This window comes from Colletes latitarsis, chromosome 8 (assembly GCF_051014445.1).
Source record: "Colletes latitarsis isolate SP2378_abdomen chromosome 8, iyColLati1, whole genome shotgun sequence".
NCBI classification, from domain to species: domain Eukaryota; kingdom Metazoa; phylum Arthropoda; class Insecta; order Hymenoptera; family Colletidae; genus Colletes; species Colletes latitarsis.
The window spans coordinates 22,675,373-22,698,066 of NC_135141.1; the positions used below are offsets into that span (position 1 = coordinate 22,675,373).

Genomic DNA, 22,694 nt, shown 5'->3' on the forward strand with positions numbered 1-22,694 from the left:
CAACCGTATTATCATTCGGACGAAAAGAAGAAAGTAATCGATGTCGATCGTTGCGGATTAATGTTCGTCGATTGTCAAAGTGTGAATCAAACTCTAGGGAAATTGCGGTAGATTCGAGATAGGTATTGTTTTCGCCGACGCGTTTTGCGATTTAACGACATCGAGACTCGATAAATAACGTTAGGTAAACACCGATAAGTATCGATCGGGTGCCGTGATTGAGAAGCTAACGCACGATTGTCCATGAGGAGGGTCGGGACGACGATCCTCGTCCATCGGACGTTATCCCTGTTGTACGGTTTCTCGTATTTCCATTCGTCGGTACGGTTTCGGCAAAGAAAAAGGAAGAGGGGTGGTAAACGGTCAGATCGTATCCGTGTTCGTATCTCGACGCGAGTGGCCACCCTCCGCGAGTCGTGCCGCTTTTCTGGTACTTGCTCCCTCGGGAGGAAAGTCAGGCCACGAACCGCTGGCCAAGAAGATTTAAACTTTTAAATCCACTTTATCTTGCGTGCCACGTTTGGAAAGGTTCCGACGTAAGGGATGCGTGACTGCGGGGGCGAACACAGAGGGAGACGGTCAGTGCGCATTGTTGGCCCTGTTTACGAGCCAGGCGTGAGATTCCAACGAGCAGATTCGATTCTTTCCCGCTGCGATTTATCGCGTCGAGAAGCTCGCGGATACGCGCGCGAAAATTGAACCGTTCCGATTCCATTCCACCGAGTAGAACGGAACACGGTCCAGCCGTGATAATTTTAGAGCTTCGGCAGCGTTCCTCTTGTCGAACCGTGATCTTATCGCGATCGTTGAAAACTAACGACAACATAACCTAAGCATCCTTTCCCGTTTCGCGCGAACAAAACTATTTAAACGATGCTCGAAGAAGAGAAAACGAACTTTCATTTTTCCTTAATTACGATGTTGCGGAACATGGATTACAATGTTGGCTCGAGCTCAAAAACATCTGTTCCCCTTCCTTCGGACGAGTTCTACCCTTGCGCAGCTTGGTCCCGGTAAGGGCTGATATCAGCAGGGGTTGGGTTCTGCCCTTCGATCTTCTCCTCTCCTAGCGAGAAGAGCTCGTCGAGAATTCGTCGAGGACGCGTGCCTCGTTTAAACAGCCCGAAGCTCGAACGATGCGAATATAATTAGACTCTAATCTAAACGATTATCGTTCCACTCGTCCCGAGATCAAATCAGATTTATTTTTCTATTTTATTAACCCAGCCTTGTTAACATATACCTACCGCTCGCGTCTTCGATACTGTACCGTGAAAGAAGAACGTCGTACCTTTGCTAATTCTGCTTGCACCAATTGTACGAGTAATTAAACGCAGCTTAAAACATTTTTCGATTTCTTAGATCCAAGTTGCTCAACGTTTCGGTAAAGTTTATTTTACGTTTGCGGATGTTTTTGCGGAAAATTGTATCATGAGCATTATCGAACTGTTGCATGATCTTTCTAACGAAGGGTGAGCTAGAATCAAAGGGTAGAATAGTAGAGGTAGCGCGAACGCGGCAGTGGCGTATACGAAATTAATGTCGGACATGAGATAAAATTAATTTAACGGCGGGTTACGCCTGCGAGCCGCCCGGAGGCTGTGTGTCGAAGTCTGGATCACAATGGCGAAATGGCCGGGCTGGTGGCCACTGCAAATTTCAACTACCACCACTATCGTCAACGCCCCACCATCGTCGACGGGAACGCCATGCTCGAACCAAAACATAATTAGTCTGCATTGTTAATGCATCAATATTTGCACACTGTCCTGCCTTCCCGCCGCTACGGCACGCGCTCTGCGTTTTCCAATATGCTCTGTACTTTGTTGCGCCGATATTACTCGAATATCGCTGTTGATTCCCTCTATTGCTTCCTCCCCCTTTCGCTCGAACGCCACGGAATATTTTCCGTTTCCGCTCGGGTCGTACGATTCGACGTCACGACATTTCGTTACATTTCACTCGATGTAAACTTGATGCACCAATCCTTCTTAAATTAATCCCGGTTCCACCATTCGACGAGCGACTCGCGTCGAAACGTTTAATTTGCCAATGAACGATCGCCGTTCGTCGATGAACAATATTTACCCATGCCCATAATTATATTACTTTTTACCTTTGTAGATTCGTGGAAAATCAATATCCAACCGTGCAATGGGAAATTGAAAATCGTTTGGTCGAATGGTGGATGTATCGTATATCCGCGAGAAAACTGTCGGATGGATGGTTATTCCGTTTATGCAGGAAAAATCTCGACGAGTATAGGAAACTAATACTTGGAATTAGTTGGAAAGTCTGGCCAGGGCGCGATGGAACGAGGGTGTTGCACGCGCGCGAGAAAGCTCAATCTATGTATACCAGATTTTCCCTTCTTCGGCCACTTCCGGTCGCTCGCGTGCCACAATTCTATCGTCCGCATCTGGATCTTCTGCTGCGTTTCGTCGATCTTGGCCTCGTAACCTCGATCTCGTGATCGAAAAGACCTTGATTCGCGAGTGTTTAGTCACGCAAAACGCATCCTCGCGTACGAAAATAATCCGTGAAACATCCTACCGATTAAATAAACGTATCGATTTGCAAACGAAGCAGCCAACCGTCGAATCTCAAAGCCTCTCTGCCCCTTTACGTCGAGGGTGTGAGATGAGAATTCGATGAGCTTAATGCGCGGATGGTTGCGTCTTAAAATCCTCCAGTCGCTAGGGGCAGAGGGAGGGAGCGGGGGGCGGGCGGGGGGAGGGAGGGGTCAGGGACAAGCTGCAAAGTCTGTCGAAAGAAAGGCGTCGCGTCGCGTTGCGTCGCGTAGCGTTGAGTCGAGTCGCGTCGCGTCGGCAGGAGTAACCCGAAGGTAGAGGGTCTTCCGTTAGTTGATCGTCTTCCGGTGACTTCCGGTGGCCTCTAACGAGGGACAATGGTTTTGGTACACGGTGTGCACGCGGCGCACAACAATCGCGTCTCAAGTTCCTCGAGGCAGGAGGGCGGTGCTCCTGTGCTTCATAGAGAGCTAGTACGCACTCTCCTTTCCTCTCCTCTCGTTTCTTTCTTCTGCTCGACTACTTACGCCACATCAACGTGGCTCTCAATGGCACATTAGAGGGCAGCGCTTCGAAAGGCAGCCAAGGCGTGTGCGTACACAACGCGGAGAACCAACTCGACTCGAACGCAAATTATAGACTCTCGGGACGACCGTTGAGGCGACTTCAGCTGACGTGGATTCACCAATCGCTATTTCGGGCACTCACGGACATACGTGCTCGTTTCTAAGTGTACGCAACGCCATTCACGGACACGCACGTCTCTCGATCCTTTTCATCGAGCGTATCGCGTTCGAATGATTATTTCTCTTCTCTCTCTTCCTCCCTCGTCCTTGTCGCCTTTCTTTTGCTCGCGTCTTTGTCGAGAGACGCGCAAATCGCTTTGGGGTAGATCAAGAAGTCGACTAACACGGTCTCCTGGAAGACCACTCGAGCAGCAGCCGATTGTTTGATCGCATCGAGGACTGACTTCTTTCTTATTTCTTCCTCGACGAGTTATTCCCGGCGTTAGCTACTTCTTTCTATTACCGCGACCGTTAACGGTCGACGAATTCGGCTGAGACGAGGAGTCTCCGCTCCTTACGGGATCTGGACCGTCGCGTCGTCTCGGTTGTATCCTGGGCTGCCCCCAACCATTTTTATAATTAGTCTATTCCACATCCGAGCTTATTTTAAACACTTTATACGAAATAACGAATTCCCGTCGGAGGATCGACGATGAAGTTTCGTAATTTATCGTTAATCGCGAACGATCGCGAGAAAACAATAGCGAGACCGAGATTTTGCTGCGTATCTTGCTGGCGTCGTTTGACAAGCGACAGGCGGTGACACGCCTGTAAAATTGCTTCTCCGATACAGCAAAAGTTGCCGGGCTCGGCGAGCACATAGGAGACAATTTTCGGGGGGTGTGAAAAATATTAATAACTCTGCTGTTGCAGTAAGGGACGCGAAGGGCTTTCGAGTAAGGGATGGCATAGAGTCGGAGATCGGGGAGGAGGCTAGGGGGTTCATGATGGTAGTGGTGGTGGTGGTGCTGCTGGTGGTGGTGGTGGCTGGGTCAGAGGTGGGGGTGGCAAGTGTTTCTGTCAGTTTAATAGCTTCGCACCTCCTCCCCTCTTTTGCCATCACCGACTCACCCCACATGCGCACATTTTGCCACCGACATTACGGCATCGTCACTCTACGTGTCAGAAGTTGCGCTAGACCTAGAACCTCTGCTTAGATCTGATAACCCTTTGATACTCCAGTTATTTATTACCCCTTCGCCATCGCAATCATCGACAACGTCGACGTCGACGTCCTACGTCCCACGCTCCCGAATCGATCAAATCCGTTCTCGGTCGGAACGTCCACGGTCGGGAATCAACCCTCTACGCAACTTTCAAGGTACTGTTTTATCGGTCCAACCCCGAACAACCAATCGCACGAACCTTCATTCATCGAAGATTACCAATACGTATCTCGGACAGGAGTCTCCAAAGTATCATATTTATGCGTGGAATATTCGGTAGAATTAAAATGCAACTATAACTGATACAAGTAAACTGAATGTAAATTTTTGTCTACTGTTTAGCGAAACACCGTCGTCTTTTTCTTGGTCGTGTCATTTGTCACGGGAACCTTGTAAGAACACGCGATTACACGAGCACGAGGCGAAGGTTAGCAAAAAAGGTGATATCTACGTTCGAGGAAGGGTAGAAGGAGAAGACATTTTTATGCCGGTGTAAATCAAGTTGCACCCCCTTCCGCGTCCAAATATTACGCGAACGACGTTCGTATTGAATGAACGAAGGGTACCGGCGTTGCCAGCCATAAAGAATGATATTACTACATGCGACACATGTCTTCCTGCCTCCGAAACGCTTTCGTATCGCCTTTGCAGCCTTTTTGTTCGCACAATTTTCTAGCAGGCAGAAAATGAAGATTTGTGCCCACGTATATCGTTCCCTAGTAATTTTCGCGGTTGTTTCTCTGGCTCTTTGAGTCACGAGCCTGCGCGCCGGATCGCGCGGTTGCGCTCCTGTGTTCGAAGAAATTTTAACGCAGACCGATCCATCCGTCTGAACGAATAACCGACAGTAAAATTTTTTATATATATTTTCGTGGAATCGAACCTACGACATGAAATAACGGACATTTTTACCAGACGGTTCGAAGATATACAGGGTGTTCGGCCACCCCTGGGAAAAATTATACTGAAAGATTCTAGAGTCCAAAATAAGACGAAAATCAAGAATATCAGTTTGTTGATCGAGGCTTCGTTGAAAAGTTATTAAAAAATTAAAAAATTTCAATTCGTTCTAGAAAAATTATTTTTAATTGCACAGGTCAATTATAATCATTTCTAGTCAATAGACACACCTTCGAAATCCTACGCAGTTTCGAGAAAAAAATTCCTTACCGAAAATATAATTCCAGGCCAGAAATGTCACTCCAAAATTTCGTGCATATCTTTAAAACGTCATAACTTCTGAACGGATTGGACGATTTTAATGTTTCAAAAAGCAAACGACACGTATTTTAGTGGAGTATATGTAGAAATTGCAAAAATATTCGAAAAGTTGATTCTTGACCCCGCAAAATGAGAAAACCTCCATAAAAGTGGTCCAATTTTCAAACGATCATAACTCCTATAATAGTGAATATATTTCAATGAAACTTTTTTCTGAAGTAGAGCTCATGGGTACCTACGAAAAAGTATTAGACAATTTTTCTGTAGGACGTCAAATAAAATTACTGAAAATGAGAAACGAATTTTTAAGAAAAATCAACAGGGGGTAGGTGCCTAAATTCCTCGGCGAAAAAAAAAATTTCAAATCGTCTTAAAAAAAATTATGTTCGGTTACAAGAGTCGATTACAGTCTTCTTTAGTCATTACACATACCCCCGAAATCCTACGCATTTTCGAAAAAAAAATGCCTTACCGAAAATCTAATTTCAGGCCAGAAATGTCTGCCCGAATTTTCATGCGAATCTTTAAAACGTCATAACTTCTGAACGGATTGGACGATTTTCATGTTTAAAAAAGCAAACTACGCGTATTTTGGTGGAGAATATGTAGCAATTATAAAAATAATCGAAAAGTTGTTCCTTGACTTCGTAATATTAGAAAAACCCCATAAAAATGATCCAATTTTCAAACAGCCATAACTCCTACAATAGTGAATATATTTCAATGAAACTTTTTTCTGAAGTAGAGCCCATAGGTACCTACCAAAAAGTATTAAACAACTTTTCTGTAGGACGTCAAATGAAATTACTAAAAATCAAAAACGATTGTTTAATGAAAATCGACAGGGGGTAGGTGCCTAAATTTTTCGGCGAAAAAAAAAATTTTCGAATCGTTCTAAAAAAATTATTTTCAATTGCGAGGGTCAAATGCAATCATTTTTGGTGAATAGACATATCCTCGAAATCCTACCCACTTTCTAGAAAAAAATTCGAGGTGTGAAATTTTTCGACAAAATTAAAAAATTTCAAATCGTTCTAAAAAAATTATTTTCGGTTGCGGGGGTCAAGTACAGTCATTTTTGGTCATTACACATACCCTCGAAATCCTAACCAGTTTCGAGGAAAAAATTCCTTACCGAAAATGTAATTTCTGGCCAGAAATGCCTGCCTGAATTTTCATGCGAATCTTTAAAACGTCATAACTTCTGAACGGATTGGACGATTTTAATGTTTAAAAAAGCAAACTACGCGTATTTTGGTGGAGAATATGTACAAATTGCAAAAATATTCGAAAAGTTGGTCCTTGACCCCGCAAAATGAGAAAAACCCCATAAAAATGGTCCAATTTTCAAACAGCCATAACTCCTACAATTGTGAATATATTTCAATGAAACTTTTTTCTGAACTAGAGCTCATGGGTACCTACAAAAAAGTATTAAACAACTTTTCTGTAGGGCGTCAAACAAAATTACTAAAAATTAAAAACGAATTTTTAAGAAAAATCGACAGGGGGTAGGTGCCTAAATTTCTTGGCGAAAAAAAATTTTTTCAAATCGTTCTGAAAAAATTATTTTTAATTGCGGGGGTCAAATGCAATCATTTTTGACCAATAGACACACCCCCGAAATCTTACGCACTTTCGAGAAAAAAATTCTTTACCGAAAATATACTGTCTGACTGGAAATGTCTCTATAACTTTTAACGAAGCCTCAATCAACAAATTAGTATCCTTGATTTTCGCCTTAGCTTGGCTTCTAGAATCTCGCATTAAAATTTTTCTCAGGCTTGACTGAACACCCTGTATACTAGTTTCGGTTACGCGTTTCCGTTAAGAGAAACGTTATTCGAACGCTGTCTCGAAAGATCGGCTGAAAAACTGGCAAGCCACAGCGAAATTTCCGAAATCTTATTTCTTCGATTGACTTCAAAGCCGATCTGACGAACGGTTCGTGGAGCAAACCGCAATGAATTGTGAAAAGTGGTCCAGAAAAAAAAATTTAGACGAGCTTGTGACAGCTACTTTCCGAAGAAAAAGGTGACCGAGCCTGTCCAATAAAGACTTGGATGGCTGTTCCACTGACCCTGACTCTGCGTGGGGTCCTCTCCGTCTTCCATGTTCTTTCGAGTACATTTCGATGGAGGGTTCGCGCGATGGAAAAAATTTTTTCGCACCCTGACATTTGACCTCTGGTTGCCGGCAACTTAGGTCCACTTTCTGTTCTTTCGTGAAAAAGTTTCAAGCGCTCGGGTTACAGGTTGAAAGTACCGGATCGTGTGTAGAAAAATAATCGAAGAATTCCGAACGTACCCGTCGTCATCTATGGGGTTTGATAGATGAATTTTAACTGTCTTTTTATTTATCGAGTTTCATTCCATAGACACGAATTTTTGATCTTAGATAATATTATCTATGTGCAAAGTTTCATTAAATTCTGCTTGTGCCAGTTTGGTAATGTTTTTCGCCACTTACGGCTGAAGTATAAACATTAATTAACTGTTGTATCCATTGACTGACTATTCATTCTATTATTAGTTATTCAGTTCTTTGTGCAATAATTCAGATGCAAATACTTTGAAATAAAATTGTAATCGCAATCAGTATAATCGCATATGTTTTCCTATCTTCTACGAAAGAAACGTTACTAGTTGTAACGAAAATCGAAAACACGCGAGCCGTAGTTTAAGCATGATAAGATAAAAATATTTGACTCTAGCAATTTCATGTGCTCGATCACAAAACTATTAAGAAGTAATATCGATTGGCTTCACGCGGTTCTTTGAATCGGGGGTATTTGGAAATAATGTATCTAATTGCTAAGATCGATCGAAAGATGTTCCCGAATCGTAAAGGATATCCATTATGAGCGCGATTGGAAGTTTGACGTTCAGCCTAGCAGCGTGTCTCGTTCGTTATCAGAGTCACGTTCTGGCGACGGTCTCTCGCAATCAGAGTCACTCAGCAGTCGCAGCGAGTTCCTCCAGCACTGTAACTTCATCTCTTATCTCGGTCGCGTCCTCTTGCTCGCACTCTCGAGGGATGCTGTGGTGAACTGGTGGGGATCCGAATGCGATAGGGGTTGCTCCGCCCGTGGGCCAACCAGAGCTCTCGATGGAAACGGCTCCGCCACACCCCGTGGATCGTCCCTGGCTTCCCTCGGGAACCCTCGTTGTGCCATCCTCTTCTCAACAGATTTTGGATCCTCTAGTCTGCCAAGAGCCAGCTGACACGAAGCAGCGCTCTTCTGGTCATCCGTTTCTTATTTTCCGTCCTGTCTTCTCCCGGCTGCACGGTCTTCAATCTCGTTCTCCGTGTTGACGTTTTCTTCGGGCTACCCCCCGCGACCATCGTTCCGACCACCCCACCGGCCGGCTACCAGTCTACGTACAACCTTTTATCGCTACTCGCAACGATTGTGCCTATCGATCGATCGATCGATCGACCATGAACGCGATTAACCTGGAATTTCTCGCGACTCTTTCGCCCGTTGGATTGTGTTGATCTGTGAGACTTTGGTGATGGAACATGTGTCGACAGTGATTTTACGTTCGTCCAAAGAAGAGAAGAGTTCCGGTATCGGAAACTTTCTTACGCACGTATGAACGGTCTCGATCTGTCTCGGCCTTTGGTCGACTACAAGATGAACGGTACGTTTCAAACCCTTTTCGTAATACGTTTCGTTTTACCATGTATCGAATATGTAGTAGGAAATAAAATCACGATCGGGCAGACGATCGAAGGTGAAATTGTTTACGTCTCGCTCGTGCTCTAGGGAATGAAAACTATAGCGCATGATTTATTTATACTTATTTAACGATCGTCCGATTTGCCGATCATCTATTACGCTCGATCAGACCCGATAGTATCGTTATATTTTTCGAATGTAATTTAAATCGTTACTTTTATTTACGACGGTCCTTTGTTTCGTAACGTTTCAACTCTAAACGCGTCAAGGTCTGTATTATTATAAATCAGCATCGTATCTCCGGGTATCAACGAAAGGAAGTTTAACCGCAGCCTGTCCGGAAACCAAGCTGCAGAGATTCGTTTCTCTATTCAATTTGGTTTACCATCTACTGGCAATTCCGCGACAGGCTGATAATGTTATCACCGCTGCAGGATAGTTTGTTACCGCAGGATCGGACCGCGACCTGTTTCTTCCAATTAGCCCGATCCTCGAGACAAGCTTCGCTACTCTTTGGCGGAGTTGTTCTCGTCGGAGGATACGCGTTAATGGGCACCGCGGGTGCACCGTACGTTTTCCATCAGGATCTCCGTATCGCCAGGATGTCCTGTGCGGTCACAGCAACACAGTCTACGCGCCCGCGAACACATTTCACGGCGCAATCGCTCTTCCGACACCCCGTTGCTTGCTCGCCAATTTGTTTAATTATCTTTTCCGGGATCCGTCGACGAATATCTCCCAGCGTTCTCTGCTAGTTGGACGTTTTTCTACGGCTGAACAATTCCGATTCAACCACGAACAATTTCGCTCGAAACAACTCGTTATTTCCACGCTTCTCTCGGTCAACGAACAACCAACGACGGATTATCTTGGTGCGGGACGAGACCTATCGATCCTCGATTACAGTTTTCTAGATTCTTTCGTCTTTCTGGCCGAAGGAAACCCGATAGCTTAAAACGTAACATTATTGCATGGAACTATACATAGAAACTGTTTAGGGTATTGCGTTACGCGTTGCACGGCAAAAGAATACGATTTCACGCATAAAAGAAAATCAGAAACGTAAAATAATCAAGTACATAGCAGTCGTAAGTACGTTTTAATGTCTGTTTATACTCGTGAAAAAAGAGTCGGGTATACGTATAAGAAAAAAAGCGGTAGTCACGACGGTCTTCCCACGAGAAATTTTGATTTTTCTAAGCAGCGGCACTTGAACCCTAATCGCGCTAGAAGCCTCTTCAGTTGCTATCATCGAGTATAATATCGCTCATGGTTCAACGAGTACTCGTAGTTTTGTCAAGGGAGAAAGTAGCACTTGAACACTTGTGTCCCACAGGAGTCAAAGACCCCTGACGTCGAGCGTTCTCCAAATATTGTTGTATCGCGTATCGACTGTTTGGTCGCACGAGAGGATCTCGCGTTTCGTATCCGTTGAATCCTCGGATCTCTTATTTACGATCGTTCGCAGAAGCGAACGATCCAGTCCACGAAATCGTGTTTATTTTATCGATCGGACCGGATTTTCGTTAATAGAATCGGAGGCGTGGAAGCACGATTACCCCCTTTCTCCTCCCCGATGCTACTTTACGATTATTTTTTAAGGATCCGACGATTCCGTTGGCTCGCCAATGATATCGAGAGACATTATTCCATGCTAGGCGAGGCGTGCACGTCTTAATATCTGTATTATCGTCCGTCTTCGAGTTGCGTGTCGATTAGCCCACTCTGCAGGATAACCGTTTTCTTTTACGACTAGTTTGCGCCAACACGAGTCGAGGGATCCTTAAGCCTCGTGGTGTTTGCTTTTGGACCATTTCGTGGTAAATTCGTGGACACTTTTTCGATCGATTTGGATTATAGTCTTTAGCGATATTTAAACGCAACTAGGGATTTAGCAAAAGATGATTTACACCCGTGTAAAAACATAATGCTAAATTTTGTTTGATAAATTATAACCGTTGAACTGATCGTTGAAACTATTTTTGTGCAATTGTTGTAAACGAATGTCGCGTTTGAAAATATTTGATAACGAACGAATCGGGAGTTTTCAGTCTCGCTTATCTAGCATTTAGTTGAAGGATCGATCGCAAAAATTTATAAAAGATGGACGTCGCGAACGGAGCACCGAGCGAATAGCCGCCTTTGTGCCTTTCTCTTGAATACACCTGCGAGTTTGTCGGCAATTTTGCTCAAACTGGCGGATTCACAGAGAGCTTACGCTGTTTGCAGAGGACCGTCGATCGTCGCAGGTTCCCGCGTCACTACGTAGACGCGCGTAGAATTCATAGTTTGTTTTTAGATAGCTGATACAACGAGCCGAGGATATCTTTCGATTCGAAGATAAGTCGGGTATTAGAAAGGCCCGTCGTATCCGGTCCGGAGTTATACAAATAAATCCAGATTCGAAGAACAGGACGAAGCCCGTTCTACGGTTCCAAGTACCGCGGCCGAAGAGAAATTAAAAACCGTGAATAGACTATTGCCCGCGAGATAAAGGGAAGAAACAGATACATACGTACATACGTAGAAAACCGAACATTCTCAAACGATAATAACTAGATAGTTTTTACTATAAAAATAATCTTAGCTCGGACGACGCGTTGCAAACCGCAGACGATAGGCCCTCTATGGTTCTCATATATCGTTACGTGCCTAGAATTTCGTCAACGATAAGCAAATTCGTTGTATTTGCTTCTCCGTTGCTTGCCGTCTTACATTTTCAAGGCACGTTTTAAAACTGGTAATCGTATATGTTTGCGATCGTCGTTATCGAATGTTTGGCAAGCGTGATCTCATCCGTCAGGAATAAAGTTGATTACAAGAATAACAGCTACTATTTTCTCGAAAACGATCAATCGATAGGATCGCGTTTTAAAGTGATTCCATCTCCTTCTTCTCCCCGTTCGATCGCACACTCTCGGTGACGGTCCTCTTGGCTCTAGCGAGTCTCCGCTCGTGCAAATCTCCTCGGGTAAATTGAATTTTTGTCGTCGACGTAATCTCCAAATCGTTTTCCTCGGTGCGAATGCATCCCAGTCGCGCGAATGTGGGTGGCTCGACCTCTCGACCGACCGACGCAACGCGGCGACGATCGGTTGGAACGAAACGGAACGAAACGAAACGAAACGGAACGGAACGTGGTCAGGCAATCGATGCCGGAACTTAAAACCTCTTTCTAGATGCCGGCGTTCTTTCGCCTTAAAACGCGGCCCGATTTCTCGTTAAATCAGCATCGTTTGTATCTAAGTCGGCGGCGTTGCGTTCCAGGAAGCAGCGACGAAGGCGATTCGACGTCTGGCACGCTGGTCAGCGGTGGCACGGGAGTCGCCGAAAACGCGAAAATGGACGATCAGCATAGACCGCCGTCGTCCAGAGAAGAGGACAAGTCCCCGTGGGACTACAGGACCGAAGCGTACCGTGAGTGGCGGAATTAGATTTTTCTCTTTTACAGAAAATTACCGCTCGAACCCCGTTCGCGAACCGCGGCAGCTAATTGCGTAAATTAGAATACTGGGTCGACCGCGCGGCACTTAATGTTACGAATTACGGTGTAAATTATCGCGAGACGTGGTGCTTAATTGTCTGCATTAGAATAGTAGGTTATCGCAGTGGGTCGTCGCGAGCGGTTATCGAGAGGATTTAATTTTCTAAATTGCAATATAATCGCCGCGAACATTGTGGCATTTAATCGTTCAGCCTGGATCGCGTCGTGGTGGTTACTTTGAGATCTCGCGAGGGTATAACGTGTCTATCAGCAGCAAACGATTTAGCCGATAATCTTGTTTGATTCGCAGAGGACGCGTTGAAGCAAAAGGAGCAATCGAACCGCGAATGGGTATCACCCGTGCCGGAAGTCGAGGTGGGTGGTTCGGCGGCCGGCGGTCCCCAAGTTCGTGCGCGGAAGGACATTCCACGGGGTGCGAGGTTTGGTCCTTTCCTCGCGAAATGGGCAAGCGAGCCATACAACCCCCGCTACGCTTGGGAGGTGAGTTGTATATTTCTTGTACGATTCGTATCGCTTTCGTCGCTGTCGTTGTCGTCCTTAACGAATTCACGAATGCTCTTTCGGAGCTACTTTATCGAGATGCCGAAGGTAATTATCGACTACTCTTCGTTAGATCGAACCAAAGTATTTGATAAAATATACAAATACTAATTTCACCCTGATACCATCTCACACGAGATTATTCCGATGAAACCGTTTGAAAGATGATCGATCTGTTTATGGTTCATGATCCAGAAGGAGGAATACTCTGCTTCGAATCAATGTCGATGGGTTTGCTATCCTCCTGTTATAATCCCCGGTATTATCCGGCAGATGCTGAAGATGGAAAAGCGGTACGAGAGAGGGAAACGGACGGACAGAGTCGTATTCTCGGTTCGACGGTAGACAGCTGGTCGGTTCGGTCGCATCGAAGGTGTCATCCGTGTTGACGGATCTGTCAATTGGCTTACCTCGGACAGTTCTCTGTTGCGGTCTCTCTCTCTCTCTTTCTCTCATTTTCCAGTTCCTGAAATTCTGAAAATTGTGAGCGATCTCCGTCGGCTCGTTCGTTCTCGAGTAGAACTTAAAATCGGTACACAAAGTTAAATCCAAAGAAACAGTGCTTGTATCGCTTCTATCTTATCTTAAGTCACAGTTTTTATTCCGCTTCTTTCGAAGGATTTTTCTCGCTAATTGCAAAGAAAGTTTATTATTAAATAGATTGAAAATGTTTCTTCGTTGCTCTGGTTCCGATGATTCTCGAGGGAAAAACGTTGCTCGTTATGAAACAAGATTACGGCTCGAACAGAGTTGCTAACTAGCCGTGTACCGGTCCAGAGGGTGTGATAGATATGATAGCGACCAGCGTTATGTTACGTTAGCGCATGTCGCACTGACAAAATGTAAATGGCACCATCCATCTAACTGCCGACAAAAAGGCAGCCGGAGCCAACTGTCGGACCGGCGATTACGGAATCGATTAAAGCCAAACTACCCCTTCGTTTCGTCGGACCGATCTATCAACCCCACGCGCGTAAACGTGCTAGCACACGAACGGAGAAAACATCGCGACAGTGAAATCTAGCCGTGAATTCTCACTGTATATTGTATTTCGTGCGTTCTTTAAATCAAGGCGAGGATAATTAGGACTAGTTATCGATGTAAAATTTTAGTATTTTTCCTAGCCTGCGGTGCAAATATTCCACGCGTAACGAAATAGAAAAAATGGGGCTGGAAACGCGAATTACGTTCCAGCGGTGGTGACGAAACGAACGGTTGACAGAAAGCGTGATCCTTTTCTGAAATTGGAGAAATATGGAAGGGATCCCTTTCGATCGATTCGCACGGTATCCCCTAATCCTAATCCTTTTCTCGCATTCTCAGGGAAAGAGGCGAGGTTCTCGCGCAACGGAACGAAAGGGCAACTGGAACGATCTAATCCGAATAATCGATAAACTATTATCGGTAGAATCGCAAAGTTTCGATGGAAATATCAAGAACGCGCGTACGTCCGTATACGAGACTCGGAACAGGAGAAGACACCGAAGAATTAAGCGTGTATCGCGTCTGAATGGGATTCGATCGAAAAGGGGGATAGAAAAAAAAACAACTGTAAAACCGAAATCTTTCCTCAAATTTCGTGGAAAGTTATTCGTCGTGTACACACCTGAAGCAGAACCGAAGCAGGGAAGCGTCGTTGTATCGGAGGGTAGCAGGATTCGAGGTATCGGTGATACCCTACCTGCCGTCCTGGCCAAGCTTCGTTTTTCGTATCTTCCCGAGAGGATGGGGTGGGAAGTGGAAAACGAGGGATTCTCTGTTCCGGGTGCATTTTGCTCGGTGACGCGTGTTCCGCAAAACTGCCGACTCGCGGCGTGCCTTCGTGGCGACTAAACCAATCCGAGGCTTAGTTCAGTCGTCTGAAAGACCCTCGCGTCGGATACGGCTCCAATTTACCGAATGATCTCGAGAACCCGCCTTAAATGATCAATCCTGTGCCGTTTATCGCACCGATTCTTCCGCGTCTCTTAATCGTCTTTAATTCTATCCTACCAAACGTCATCGTATCCCACGAGTAACACCAGTGATACTTGTAATACGAATAAAAATATCATATAAACTTGACAGTTATTACGAACACGCGGCAAGTGAAACGTTCAGTTTTTAAAGGGAAATACAGCAGGTTTTAATGTTTGAAGGGTGTATGCATTTCTATAGATAACGTATCTAGACTGGTACGACTGTTACAGGTATAACTTTGAATTTATGTTTCAATCGTATCGTTAATGGGACGCGTTGCACGCGAGAAGAGTCGATATCCTTTTTTAAGTTTGATTTAACGTTTATCTCGGTTCCCGAGATTCCTCTTGCTCGATACGTTTATTTCCGTATGGGACACGGGGGTCGTTCGCTTACGGGCTTGTCAGAAAGCAGCCCGCCCGTTTGCCCTCTTTTCTCTGGTCGCTCGCTCATCGGCATATTGGAAGCATCGTCAATTTTTCCACGCGATCGCTGACGACCCCTCTTCTCTCGACGCGAATGCGAGCCGCCGCCGGCTGGCTTTTCGAGCGGTCACGAGGGAGAGAAAGAAAAAAGAACGGAAGATCGGTTGTTTTTCATATCGAAGCGAGCACACGCGCCTCGCTGATCGTGCGGACCACTTTTTCGACAAATCGGCTGGAAGGCTGCGCCATTAGCGGCGTATGTCGCTGACAAATCATATAAATGGCGACGCTCGACGAAGCGTGTCCTCGCGCGAACCGCACGAGCCACCCCGGTGTTCGTAATGAGACAACTCGAAGCCGCAAAAAGCGTGATCGTGTATTTCGAATACGTATACCAGTTAAACCGCGGTTCGTAACATTTCGCGCGTTACTTAATCGCTGTCAACGAGACCGTGTAAACGCACCCTTCTTCTCCAATTCCCTCGAGACGATCTTCGTTCAAACAACAATGTCTTCTCGACGGAGTTACTTACTTACTTCCCCTACACGCCTACCATTTAAGCTGAATCCGCTACCCGGCCGACATAATTCTCGAGTAACAACGTAGGTGGTGCCGAGGGTAGTACGTACGTATTGTAGATGTTATATTAAATTCTTACCCGGGCTAGAAGCACGTATTCTAGACAATCGACGCGTCCGTCGTTCCGAGCTTTACAATGCGGAACACCGGTGTCCATTGTTCGTGGACATTGTCCAGGTGAACTGGTCTTTAGGGCGTTGCAGGAGGTCAAGCCCCGGAAGTGATTCGACAATGAGCCACATTATACCGAGTCCTCCTTCCCCCTTCCCTTCTCCACCTTCTCTTCCTTCTCGATTCAACGACGTTCTTATTAACTCGGCCGGCGTACGATAGCACGACACACGCACATTTTTTATTCCTACGTCACTGCGCATATTCTTGCTCGTCGGACGAAGAATCGACGCGGCGCGGCGGTGACCTTTGGTTTCTCAAGGCATAGGGTTACGCGGCCGGTGATATTCACCGTTTGAATTTGAAATCAGAGAAAGAAGCGACGAAGGGAAAGAGAGTGTTCCGCGGCCGGAACCAGCAGAGGAGAATCGGCAGGAAACAAGTGACAATCAGTGACGCCACGCCGGGAATGTCCGGCATTGTGATGTCCGCGTACGGTCAGACATGCCAGGACGTCAAAAAATCCCCTGGACATCTATGCGAATTTACCGGCAAAGGGGATGACTCAGCCTCGTAGTAGCAGCTTTTTGCACCCCTTGCACCCGGAAGTATACTTTTCTCTTAGAGTTCGCTCGGAAGTAGGACGTACTTACCTTACGACGATCGACCACTACCATCTACTCGCCTGCCTGAATTTCGCTTTCGTTCGATACGTTATTTTTCTTCGTTCCGAAACGATACGACATTTTTTTCTCGAAACTCGTTGAAGCGCGACCGCAGGAAAATTGTACCAGGAAAAGTGAAAAAATAACATAAGACAGAAACGATCAGAGACGACCAAGTACAGTATTTCAGTCAGAATATGTTTTTTACCGCGTTAACCAACAAATATCACGATAGCGATATCCAGATATACGTTCCTTATCCCTCGGAACAACGAGAATGCAAGCAAGGGTCACTGGCTAACTAGCCCTTTCTCGAGGATCGGGTTTTTGATTGACGGGTTTTGGTCAGGCTTGTACGTGGCTGCTGCACCTTCTCCTGCTATGCTAATAAACCTTACGATACAGCTTTGTGCTTCCGAAATCGTTAAAGCGTATATTTTGACATTTAAATTTAACGGCAGCAAGTTCTGCATTCGGCCCTTCTTCTCCATTAACCCTTACACCGGGTAGAGGGTTTTGAAAAAAATAAAAGAAAGTTTGGTGACTCGCTTCGTAACATTTCTCTTGAACGCGATTGCTACGCTTGTCTCCGTGAACCTATAAATTTCGTTTTCGCAAAGACCACTCTGCTCTCTGTGTGTACACTTTATCGAAACGATCTCGCGCGTGCTTCGACTATATAAGGTTTTAACTGGGCTTTCTTTCTGTCAAACCAGCTGTAAACCTAGCTCCTCTCGCTTTGCCACCCCATCCTGCCCTCGGTTTCTCGTTTCTCTGGGGTGGCAACGGAGGGTGATAAATCTCGTCCGCTCGTTACCCCACTATCTTTCGATAATAGACATAACAGACACGTGTTGCCTAGTCGTCAGGCTGACCCGGCTATCCCGTACAATGGAGACGCGTCGTCGGCATCATCGTCTTCAAAAGACATTGCTTCTTACGCCGCTGGTCCTTTCGTCCCTCGACGCTCCAACTTTGGACCCGTTTTAATTTACTATCCTCGTGGAACAACTCGGGACCTGCTGAAAATAGATGAAAAAGCTTCCCGATTAAACGCACGAGCGTTATTCACGCTGGCGATAGTTAGGATGTCGACTCCAAGATATTTGCCGAATCGTCGAGCGAGACGAAGAAAGCTTAGAGACGAACGCGCGTGCGAGGCTTAGGCGGTGGCTCGAAAACTTTGCTAGTCGATAACAAACGCAGCGTGGCGCGTCCCTGGTTTCTCCTTGTCACCGTACTCTGGTCTTCTCGCCCTCTTTCTCTTTGTCCCTGTTTCTACCGTTTAGGTAGTAGTTCCATGGGGTTAGGTTGATGGCGCTAGAAACGTCGGATAAGGCCCCCGCGTGTGTACGAAGCCGTTCCTCGTCTTCGCCGGCGTGAACTTAATTGAACTTGTTCGCCAACTCGTAACGAGAAGTCAAGCAAGTGCTCTCCCGGTTATAATTTACGGGAAACAATCGGCGCCTTTGATGTGCCGCCAATTGTCTCGGATCGGCGGGACTGTTACTCGTTGGGGGAAGCGTGAGAAAGAGAAGGAAGAGAGAGAGCAAGGCGAAGGGATCTTTGCGCGATTATTGCTACCCGCCTCTGAGGAGATTTCAAAATCTTTTTGCAAAACTGCATTTCGAGGGTGAAAATCGCAGCCAGCGGAGACGATCGTTTGTTGCGGTAAGAAGGTGGTTCCTGTTTTTGAAAAGCTCTATTAAGAGCCCGTCTCTCCACCCCGTCCTCGAGCAACGTCGAAATAAACAAAATGGTAATTGAAATCCTGTCGGATTTTCTGCAATTGGCTTCGTCCACGAAAACGATGCTACGAAACTGTTCGCGCTGAAATTCGTTCGATTCACGGCTGCTGTTTAATGCAACGAGATTTCCTTTCGAAATGATTTCCAACCGCCGGTTAATCAACTTATCGTTAAAACGTCCCTCGTTCGGCGTTATGCATAATATTCATTGGCGAGGTAGGCCGGCCGGTGGTGCATTTAAAATTGAAACTCAATCCCAGCCATGAATCGACAAACAATCAACGGGGCAGAGTCATTGTTTTCCATCGAAAAGAGAAATGGAAGAAAATGTATATCGCGAGAATGCTTTGGTACTCGCGATTGTTGGATGATTTTTCGTTTTTGCTGCGTCGATGGAATTACAATTCGCTGATCAACCGGATACGTATAATATTTTCATATATTCCTCGACTATCAAGTTGTCTTCGGATCGAACGGTTTCTGTAATTGCCCCGATTGGCTCGATTCTCTGGATTAACGGGAACCGATGGTGAATTTAGGCACGGATCTAGATTCCCGCGTTCCTTCACGGCCCGAGATTGGTAGAGTTCGGTGCGCGCACGGTTGACAGATTGTGTGCATACGAGCGCGCAGACCTTGCCACAATGACCGAACTAATCTGGTCCGGTTCAGAGAGGTAGCCCAAGTTCAATATACACAGGAATACACTGTGCCCTGAAGGCGTTTCGTGTGTGCCTTCCACTATTGGCCTGCATTAATCACGACGTCGCTGGCAGCCCCGAGCTACGCAGGTTCCGGCGCGACTTAATTGTCACGCACGTTTCGCTGAGGGATTCGTGGTTCGGGATGCACTTGCGACGAGAAACGTTCAGGTTAATCAACAAATGCAACACTATCGAACGCCGACGTTCCTTCCTAATGCATAATTCGTTTCAAGATTCTGACAGAGAGTCGAGTTGGTCTCGAGTGCTGTTTTAGCGGTCGGTTCCTCTTCTCCCGACTCGATTTCCTTGCTAATCCTTCTCGCGCGTACACTCTAATAAACCGAATTTTGGCAAATTTTCTGGCAAGCCAGCCTCCTGTCTAACGATCGATCATATAAGGGGCTGGCAGTGACGCGACTCGGATATAATTTATACCGCTAGATACGTCGAGGGTAGCTTCCCTTAGAAACGCTGGAAGGTTGGGAGGGGGAAAGAGGTCCGAGGTGGGTCCATGAGCACGCGTCGGGGGTGGCATCTGTTTCGCGTTAGACACGGGTCGAAGGGCACCGTTTGCTTCGTCATTACTCGCATTACTTTCCTGGCACGAGTCAAGTGGGTCAAGTACAGGAAAGTATGTATCTAATCGAGGAGAAGCATGAATCCAGAGAGCCGACCGACTCGAATTCGCGCCGTTAACTTTTTCCTGCCTTTGCAAAACTCACTCGACGTTAGAAATGCCGTGAATAGCATCCGGTAAACAAGAAAAAACTCGATCGTATTCGTTAAGATTAGACTCGGTCGCGTAGTCGAACACCGATATACATATTCTACCGCAGATTGCGTAACGCACGCTTTGATTTACGATTCGTAATCCGCCTCGTCGTTTACCGGTTGCACGATCGATTGTAAAAAAAGCGATTTATCAAGAACTCGTTGCTGCTCTTCGATGGACGCGAGTAAAGCTGCACGCGAACATTGTCTCTTCTTTGAAATTAATTAAGGACTAAGCGTGGCTGTCAGGAGACCTCGGTAGTCGGCGAAAATCGTCTATGGTTCTCCATCTCGCTCGTACTTTAAACTAAGAGGAAATTAAGCAAAGATGTCGCCATGGCTAATGCCGCGTTCGAACGGGGGATTGCGCTGGCGCTGTACGACGCTCGGAATCGTAAACAGCCCAGTTATTTAGGGGATGATAATTGACCGTTTCGTTCTCCCCCCGTCACGCCGTGCCCCAGCGAATTTCTCGAAACTCTGGGAAATTCGCCGCTGCGCCTGGCCGCGCGATATGTTTACGAGCAGTCTCCTCTTTCTCTAGCATCAACGACCAAACCGGGGGAGGGTGGGTCAAAATCGAATTCGATGCGCTATCGTTACGCGAACGGCGATTACGACGCCCATATTGTTGCTGCTCTATGCTCGTGATCTATGCGTCGATCGTAACGATGAACACGAGAAGACTCATCGATCTCTTATCGTTTACGTGTTAATTGCCTGTAAAAACGCAACCGAACGTCACGTTGCAGGTGTTGAAGCAAAACTTTTAATATCTTAATCTTGTCGAGATTTTATCGACGCGGCTGTAACCAATTATTAAAGAGGTTTTAGTTAAAACACTGGCTACGATGTCTCGAAGTTGACGAGTCGGGAAAATCGCACGGTCGATTTTTCCTAGCGGGGGAGGACACGCTGTATTGGCTAAAAGCATTTTTGCGTCGGCCATCACGAGCCTATCATACGCTATCGATCCGTTTTATTCATAACTTTTGTCCCTCGTGGGGCAAGTTTCTCTCTCTCCCTCTCTCGCTCTCTCTCTGTCTATCGCTTGGCCTCAAGTTTTCCAGGAATAATGAATGCTGCTCATTTATTTTTCAATACACAGCCATTTAACTATTCTCTATTTCTTATGAACGATTTTAAATTAATTGTTTTTAAAAATGAAATAGTTTTTGAACATAGAGGGTATATTTTATTTGGTGGTAAAAGTAAATATTTCAGTTGATTTTGTTTCTCGTACAATGTGATTAACGCGTTGCGGACGGATAATTGAAATTATCTTCGAACGCTAAAACTTTAAAATATAGTTTATATTAGCAAGTGTCCTTGTAACGTTGGAATGTACGAAAGCTGAAAAGGTAGGCTCGCAACATTGATATTTCTAAACGTTCCGCTCGATCTGTTTATTATTGTATACGAGTCGAGAACGTCTTTATGGAAGATCGTCCAAGATCGACGCAAAGATCCCCAGGTAGTTTCTATCCACGATATCTTGATTTTCGAATGGGCACGTTCCACGTGTCGGGTCCGTCGCATCGCGGCTAGAGAGAAACGTCTTCTTCGACGGCAAACGATCACGATCGACCGTTTCTCTCGTCATTGATCTCTCGAAATGTCGAAAAGGATGCGGAACCTTGCCGATTACGAGGGTCCATTCAGAAGGACTCACTAGAATCTGCCGTGTTGTCTGGCAGCCTTCTTTCTCGTGGGGTATTTCTGGTAAAACCCAACCAGCCGACGCAGAAGGATATTTCGTCGGCTCGTTTTTGTTGGAGGTGTGAGGTTACAAAGGGAAAAGAGAAGAGATCGCGTGTTTTGTACGACACGGTTGTGTCCTGCAGGCCCCATGCCGGGTGAACGAGAAAGATTCCTCCTGACCGCGTGTCCTGCAGATTAACCGACGACCGGGATGCGTCTTGTCGGCTGTTCGCTCGTTCGATCCTTCGTCCCTTTTTCGAACCTAGGATCGTCTTCCTCTCACGAACGGACAAATTGAGGTATTCCGGATTCGCAGGATTCTCTTCGTGAAAAGGTCTTGTTAAATTAGTCTGTTGAAACGCTGCGGAACACGCGTTCCAAAGTATAAGAGGAGAAAGAAAGAAAGAAAGAAAGAAAAAATCGCCAAAGACTCTATAATCTGAAATCGCAACATAAATATCAAATAATGTTGAAACGATTGTCGGAATAAATTCGTAGAATAAAGTTACGTGTATAATTAAAAATAGAACTGGCACCGGAAGTGATTGGATAGAAAAATTTTCGTAATTTCTTACTATCATTATATCTTCTCTATTTTTCCATCCATCATTAAAGCCAGAAACGCGTCGTTCAATTATTATCGCCAACTTGTACCCGCGAGCTAAGCGTCAGCTGATTTTCCGAAACGTACGGAGATGGATGAAAGTTCATAGAGAAAAGTCAGTGTGTAAACTGGGAATGTAATTAAAATGGTCGTGCAATTTCTGCCAATTTTAGCAATTTCGTTGCGCCGCGGCGCTAAAGAGGCTCAAGGAATCA

At 45.7% G+C, this 22,694-nt stretch overlaps 1 protein-coding gene across 3 annotated transcripts in view; it reads left to right on the forward strand.

The window, feature by feature from the left end:
• Positions 1–22,694, forward strand: part of LOC143344255 (transcription factor hamlet) — a 57,609-nt gene that overhangs the window by 21,209 nt on the left and 13,706 nt on the right. For 2 of the 3 annotated variants that reach the window (XM_076770114.1, XM_076770116.1), the window contains exons 1-3: positions 9,045–9,128; positions 12,434–12,583; positions 12,961–13,151. In XM_076770114.1, the coding sequence (XP_076626229.1) occupies positions 9,080–9,128; positions 12,434–12,583; positions 12,961–13,151 (390 nt within the window). In that variant the 5' untranslated portion in view covers positions 9,045–9,079. Of the gene's footprint in view, positions 1–9,044; positions 9,129–12,433; positions 12,584–12,960; positions 13,152–22,694 lie in introns of those variants that run through there. The other variant, XM_076770115.1, reaches the window with a different exon arrangement.